The following is an 8,304-nucleotide window of genomic DNA, read 5'->3' on the forward strand; positions in this document are numbered from 1 at the left end:
GTCTTTTAATGTTATAGGAAATTCTATATTTAAAAAATTCAGCACTATCGTATAGTGTGGGTAGGAAGATTCGCGTTTCTTTCGACTGGGTACACAGAGGTGACCACCGACCATGCGAAGCATGCATTGTCCATCGATCACACGTTAATCACCGCTCTCTTTGTCATTATCTCTTCGGAGCGACATCCCACGCGCATTGGATTACACTTATTAATGTTTATTGTTAGATTCAGGATTCACGACAACGCCCACCCACTGTCACGTGGGTGAAACTTCTTGAAACTTCTCGAGAGATGCCAATGTGGGTTCGATGACATGCCGCTCGTACCACTCACACAAGTTCGATGTTTGAAAGAATTCATAATTTTTAATATTAATACTTTTATTGGTACATTTACCATCTGTTCGCCATTAAATATCGTGTTCACTTTTATGCAGTTGTGACTTTCTATTGTGTCTTGCATTCGCTCGAGCACTATATTGATGTCTTCTAAAAATCGTCGCGATATAGTCCGCGTTAATTACCGCATCGATTAAAATTCGATTTTCAAATGCATCGATCTCTTGCCAAACAAAAGATCTTTTCACGTTATTGTCACTGTTATTGCTAGTGCTCGCGTAATCACCACCAAAATGCAGAAATCGGTTTTCTAATTAAGTCTTTGTACCCTCGAATCGTGCAATTGTAGCGATTAGAGATTGTATCCAATGGAGAGCCGTGGACGCTTGATATGATTGCATTCTTCAAGCTGTTTAATAAATTCATTACACTCTTCTATCCATGCGAAACACTTCTTCAAGGTAATTTATGATCGCTGCAATAGATTGCTCTATTTGATTGAAATCTCGATTCATATTTACAACGATTTACTAACAGTAAGACGATTTGCTCTCATAGATTTTAACGTACTATAATCTGGTGCATTTCTAGACTAAATTTATTTTCGTCTATAACTCTCTTTTTTCAAAGTAAAGCATTATGCGCTCATTTTCAAAGTAAGTTTTCAAAAAAATACTTCACCCTCATAAAAATTTATGAAAATACAATTCTATCGAGTTAAGTTTCACTTACATTTACACTTCTAATCTTGAAACATATTGCAAAACATGTTCGATTGTCCTGTCTCTTTCCAAAAAAAAGGATAAAACAATCGAGGCTCTTTTTAAGGGAGGAAAACATTGCGTTAATATGTTTTAATATCATCGATTCCGATAGCAGCCAGATGTTGACACTTGAATTAATTATAAAATTTGATCGTATTTATTTAAAATAATTAATAAATGTTGTTTCTAGAAAAATTACATTACGCTATATCTTGGCCGAAAAACGGTTGGAGCATATATCGGCGAATAGCTTTTGTAACATTTTTCGTTTTACAACAATTTGTTTTTTTGTATTGTTTTTTGTTCATGACACAATATTCTCTTTTTTGTGATGTTTGTTGTTTTGTGACTGCAGTCCCCAAAATCTGTGATGTCTGTGACTGTCACTCCGCATGACATCATACCCTCTTCGAAGAATTACCTGCGCCCCGCATTTCTCTTGGAGTTCCCGAGTTAGAAACTTCCATAACATTACTATTGATTAATGGTATATTAGTTACTATTGAATACGCATCAATAGGAATATCATTCGGTCAATGGTATAACATTTTGCTATTGGATTATTGTCAATAGGAATATCATTCACATTGAAAGCTATTCATTTATATAAGTGTTGCTTTCAATGGAATTTTATCAAGTGTACAAGTATGAAATGACGATTTGAGAAACAGATGGCGCACCAATGCAGTGTGAAGTACAAAGATTTAACATTATACGTCATTTTATTGTATCATTAACAAGTGTCAAATGCGCAAAGTGATTTAATTGAAAAGTTTGCATAGTATTGTGTTGCTGTGTTTAATATGACGAAATTTGTACCAAATAAAGAGCATTCGCAGACAGCATTAATTTTTTGTTTTCATTTGAAGAAAACTGCTACGGAATCATACCGATTACTTGGAGAAGCTTATGGTGAACATGCTCCATCACAAAAAATGTGTGAATGATGATTTCAGCGTTTCAAAATTGGAGATTTCGATGTTGCAGACAAGGAACACGGAAAATCGCCCAAGAAGTACGAAGACGAGGAATTGCAAACATTGCTGGATGAAGATGATTCACAAAAACAACTCGCAGAGCAATTGAGCGTTAGTCAACAAGCTGTTTCTAATCCCTTACGAGAGATGGGAAAGATTCAGAAAGTCGGCAGATGGGTGCCATATGAATTGAACGAAAGACAAATGGAGAGGAGCAAAAACACATATGAAATTTTGCTCGAACGATATAGAAGAAAGTCATTCTTGCATAGTATCGTTACTGGGGATGAAAAGTGAATTTTTTTTTGAGAATCCCAAGCGCAAAAAATCATGGGTAGACCCAGGCGCACCATCCACATCGACCGCAAGACCGAATCGCTTCAGCAGGAAGACGATGCTTTGTATTTGGTGGGACCAGAAGGGTATGGTCTATTATGAACTATTGAAGCCTGGCGAAACGGTTAATAACGCTATCAACAACAATTGATCGATTTGAACCGTTCGCTGCTTAAAAAACGACCAGAATACCAAAAGAGGCAACACATTTTTCTCCATGACAATGGTCTATCACATACGGCAAAACTAGTTCGGGAAGCACTCACCTGGGAAGTTCTACCCTAGCTTACTCACCAGACTTGGCTCCTTCCGATTACCACTTGTTTGCATCAATGGGTCACGCACTTGCTGAGCAGCGTTTTGGTTCGTACGAAGATGTGAAAAAATAGCTCGATGATTCGCGGCAAAAGGAGAAGATTTTTACTGGCGTGGTATCCACAAATTGCCCGAAAGATGGGAAAAATGTATAACTAGCGATGGAGCATACTTTGAATAAATTTTTTTTTATCATTCTTCCGAACGTGTTTTTTTGGGAAAAAAATCGTCATTTCATACTTGTATACCTAGTATCAATGGTATTTTACTGAAGATTTTATCACTGACCGGTGATAAAGTTTTCAATAGTAAAATATTATCCCAGATAATCAAGCGTGCAATATCCCACGGTATTCGCACAAAATACTGTTACTGTATTGCCACATGAGGTGACGGTATACAGTAACTATATGGTAGCAGTACAAAAAGTATACATGATATTATAATATCAACACTGTACCTGTACTGCATACTGTTTAGGTACATAACCCGTACCATAATCAATATGGGCGTACTATTATCGACAGAAGTGAGAGACTGTAACCTCTAGTCAAAGACGATATACATGATAACTGGTACTATAAAAGTACAGCGTATGATTTCTTAACCTGAAAATAGTTATAACATTAAATATTAGACAGTAGCTAACTGGATGTTCAGTTAAACTGGACAAATTTCTATCAAGATCATATATTAAACAGATGTATCATAGCTATACATCTGATGATTATATAAGTGTTCGTAATTTATCGAAGTGCAGCGATTTCCATACGATTTCAGAAGTCAAGAAGCGGATGGCAGTATGCAACTGAGGATGGGGAAGCACTATAAAATTAGTTCCTGAATTAGGGAAAAATTTTTTTTATTATAATTTTATGATGTGTATTCTGGAATAAGATATTAATCAATAATAATACTCATTTTAGTTTTTTAATAAAACTATAAAATTAATGTACTATTGAAAACATTACTAGTGATAAAAATCCTCAGTGATAAAATATTACTATTGGTAAAAACTCATGCAGCTTGCTATAAAATATTATTGAAAACGCCATTCATTTTCAATAAGTTTTTCAATGATACTTTTAATAGGAAAATCATATGTTTTTTCGCGACGGGTAGTTTCGGAAAATAAGGATAGCGATCTCACATCTCGATTAAAGCGGACACACGTGTGCCGCGGCTTCTTTGGCTATGGGATAAAAAGGCATCTTTATTTCATTAAATTGTCGATTTTTTTTGTATTACATTGACGTGGCCACGTATATGTGTATGTGTATGTAAGTATATTGTCCGTCCATCGCTTTTTTTAATGTGTCATGCATGATTATTAGACGCATAATACATTCATTTTTGCTTGTCTTATAAAAAAATTAATTATTGCAAAATTGCAAATAATATTATAAAAACTGCTTATACTATCTGATAGAAGACACTTTATAGTTTGTATTTATATTTTCAAAATTTTATTTTTACTTTTTGTTTAAGAAATATTGTCTAAAAACAAAGTGGTATGTCAGTATCGGCGATCTTTATTATTTAAATCTATTATTTAAATAAAATAATAATAATAACGCAATTTGAGCACTGTTAAGAATGTAGGTGGTGAGAAGGGTGCGCTTCTACATTAGTACTAACATAATATATGAAAATCTTTTAATAATAAGAAAAGCTAATTTATGATTTATTAAAATTAAAAGATAACATTGATTGCTACCAAGTGCTTGAATTAATTCTCGCTGTTTTTTGCTACAAAAACTTATGTTTATTTCATCAAAAGGTACCTGATATTTTATTCACAATATTGTCCATCAGAAGCTACAACCTTTTCTTACTTTTTGAGTAACAAATGGATTCCGCGAGAGAAAAATTCAGGTTTTTTTTCAAGGTGAGATACTTTCCAGTCATCGAGCTATTTTTTATCTTGATTTTTATTTGATATTTTCGAAATAACTAAAGTGCTGCTCAGAAAGATCTTACTGCATTGACCGAAACAAATGATAATCTGAAGGAGTAATGTCTAGTGAATAGAGCGAGATGGGATAAGACATTCCATCCAAATGCCTCCAAGATTTCCTTTACTGGTTCTAGCGTTATCATGAAGAAGAATAACTTTGTCATGTCATTTGGTGTATTGCATGTGTTCTTTGTGCTGGATTTAAATTGAGTAATTGACGTTAGTAGCGTTCAGTATTGATGATTTGGCTCGATTGTAGCTCACTACACTGACTTGATCCCACCAAATGCACAGCACGAATTTCTTTCCATGAATATCCTGTTTTGACATTGATGTTGATGGTTCATCGGGACGTTCCTATGATTTCTTGCACTTAGGATTGTCATAATAAATCCATTTTTCATCGCCAGTCACAATTCGATGCAAAAACAACTTCCATTTTTGTCTTTAAAGTTCACATATGGCTAAACGTTTCACAATGTCTCTTTCTTTCATTTCATGTGGAAATTTCTGGATCATTTCCTTTATTTTTAAACGTTTGATAACGGTTGACTCATCGACATCTAATGTTTCCGACAACTCTTTAAGCGTTTGACATGAATCTTCTTGAAGATTCTTCTTGAAAATTCTAATGCCTTCAATTCTTTATCTTCAAACTTTTTTGGCTGACCAGGGCGCTTTTTATCATTCATGTTAAAATTGTTATTTTTGATTCTTCTAAACTAATCTCTGCAAATGATTCAGATAGAGCCTGCTTCCCATAAGCCTCTACAAGCAAACGATGACTTTCAGCAACAGATTTCTTATGATTAAAACAAAAAAGTAATGCTTCCCGGAAATGCTCTTTTTTGGTACGAAACTCGACATTTTTAATGCAATAAAAATTGTGTTCTTTGCATCCGATCAAATGTTACATACTGATTATTAAAGCCTATTGATAGTACTTTCATATACATCAGCAGTCATTTTCGGTCATGTTGAAGTAGCACAAATACTTCTCCTAGTCTATAGTGAGAATTAATTTAAGCACTTAATAATTTTTAATTATGAATTATAATAATAATATTCTATTATTTGAAAATGCAAGTAATTTAATTTATGTTTTATATTCAATATTTTTATATTCAATATTTTATGTTCAATAATTATCGATATTTGACAATGTTGCATTCTGAAAATGAGATTGGGTCTTTTCTACTCGAGTTGTGCACTATTAATTGTTTATAAGGAGAGGACGCGATGTGATAATAATCGATTGCGAAGAAATTATAACGATAGGTCTGCATGTCAAGTGATATTGGATAAAGGGATACTGGATATAATGCGCTTCTTAAACGTTTGTGAGAAAATCAATTAAAAAGTTTGCCTTATCTAAAAAGTGCGATTTATTTACAATTAGAGTAGAGTTTTTATCCAAAAAGCGCGTGACGCAGCGGGAGACTGATAACCGCAAGGTCATTAGTTCGAATCTTGATAGACTTTTTTCCCAATATTTTTTTTTATATCACAATGTGCAATTGATATAAAATAAATATAATTATTATAAGTAGTAACATGTATTGTTTATATATTATATAAAAAATATTTATATAAAAATGTTTATTAAAATCATGTTTTTTATTTGTGAAATAAAAAAAATGATTAAAAAATATATATAGACCATATGTGTGTGTGTGTCGAAGTTATTGAAAATTATAATAGTTTAAACATTTAAGACCGTATATGTGAATACATCAAATACGATAAAGAAAACCAAGATCGGTCAAAGAGAATTAGATGTTTCAAATAATATATTCTTATATATTCTTATATTAAATTAATTTATTCCAAATATAATATTGCAAGCCGATAACTTTCAATTTCAACACAATCATTCTGAAACGTTAATAATCCCTTCTAAATCTTGACTGAGATAATATTTTGCAATAAATTTCTTGCTTTCTTTCTTTCTTTCTAATCTAATTGAGGGGAATCATATCTGGAATAAATTAATTTAATATGAGAATATGTAATGTATTTCTCCTGTAACCACAAAATCCCGTGCACTACAATTCTCTGAAGAAGTGAACATCAACTATATAGCAATATTCACTTCTTGCGATATCCCTGATGGAAATAAATCACTGAAATAAAAAAAGTCTATTAATAAAGATTTCGACGATTTCAGTGATTTATTTCCATCAGTGGCATCGCAAAAAAGTGGATATTGTTCTGTAGTTGAATTTCTTCAGAGAACTGTAATGCGCGAGAGCATTTTGCGAGCATTTTATTAAGAAAAAGATCTTCATTATTTGCATATAATTATTTGTATTTTGTTGTGATTTTTGTACTTAGTACGGAACATGATTATATTTTTATATCCACGAAGTTAATGAATATAAGTAATAATATTTTGAAATATAAGTAATAATATTGAAATGAAATAATGAAATATGAAATAATCAATTTCAAAATAAAATGAAATTATCCTAAGAATTACGGATTTGAACATCTAGTGCATGTACGTATAAATATCTCATTAAATTTATCGTGTTCATTGATTTTCATTTTGAAATTTATAGAATTTTTTTATAATTTTAATCTTTTATATTGAATCCTTAATGAAATAATATTGAAAGTGAGTCAATTGATATAGTCAATTGATATAGACTTTAATATGTAATTTTCAATAATTATTCGTTATTATAATTAGGGATACATCGGATCGTAAAATGTCGGATATCGGATATCCGAAAAGAATCGGATATTTAATATTTGGTTGAATATTCGGGAAGGCAATTTTTCGAGTCGGATATCCGATATTTTCCGGATATCCGACTGAATTTCGGGACAATGTCTTAAAAAAGATGCTAAGTAAAAAAAGAAAAAGGGAGTAAAAAAGAAAAGGAATTATAAGGGAAAAAATAGAGAAAAATAGTAATAATAATAATAATAATAATGATTTTAATGTTATTGTGCGAGTTTAATTATCAATAGAGATGATAACTGTAGAAAAAAATTGTAATTTTGCAGCAATATATAAGATATTATGAATACACATACTTATTTATACAATATTTATGTAATAAAAAATCAACAATTTAATGATATAAAATTTCAATCGGATATATTCTCGGATACTAACAATATCCAATTATCTAGTCGGATAGTAAAAATGTACCGGATAATACCGAATACTGAGTACTTTTCGGATATCCGATGCCAAATTATATTCATTACACTATTGATTATGAATATACATTTCTCCTTTAATTACTTATGAAAAATTTAATTCTACATAATATATATCGTTATAATAATAATAATAGCAATAATAATAACTTTACAAATAATTTCATATATTTTCTACCAACAGTTGTAGGTTGGATCCTTTTTTCTATTGCTGTCCTTCAAATACCTTTATGGATTGTCATTGCGATATTTAAGAAGAGATCTCTTCCTTTCCGAAAAGTAAGCGATAGCCTCGTTAAATTATAAAATATTATTCCATTTTAATATCATCTACTACTATTACTACTACTACTACTACTATTATTACTATTACTATTACTACTATTATTGTGTGTGAGAGAGAGAGAGAGAGAGAGAGAGAGAGAGAGAGAGAGAGAGAGAGTA

At 31.6% G+C, this 8,304-nt stretch overlaps 1 protein-coding gene across 1 annotated transcript in view; it reads left to right on the top strand.

The window, feature by feature from the left end:
* LOC105621690 (sodium-dependent nutrient amino acid transporter 1-like) overlaps nucleotides 1–8,304 on the top strand; it is a 186,075-nt gene that overhangs the window by 175,048 nt on the left and 2,723 nt on the right. The window contains exon 9 of the mRNA XM_012203155.1: nucleotides 8,045–8,139. Coding sequence (XP_012058545.1) covers nucleotides 8,045–8,139 — 95 coding nt within the window. The remainder of the gene's footprint in view (nucleotides 1–8,044; nucleotides 8,140–8,304) is intronic.

The sequence above is a fragment of the Atta cephalotes genome (genome assembly GCF_000143395.1).
Source record: "Atta cephalotes unplaced genomic scaffold scaffold00036, whole genome shotgun sequence".
Taxonomy (NCBI): domain Eukaryota; kingdom Metazoa; phylum Arthropoda; class Insecta; order Hymenoptera; family Formicidae; genus Atta; species Atta cephalotes.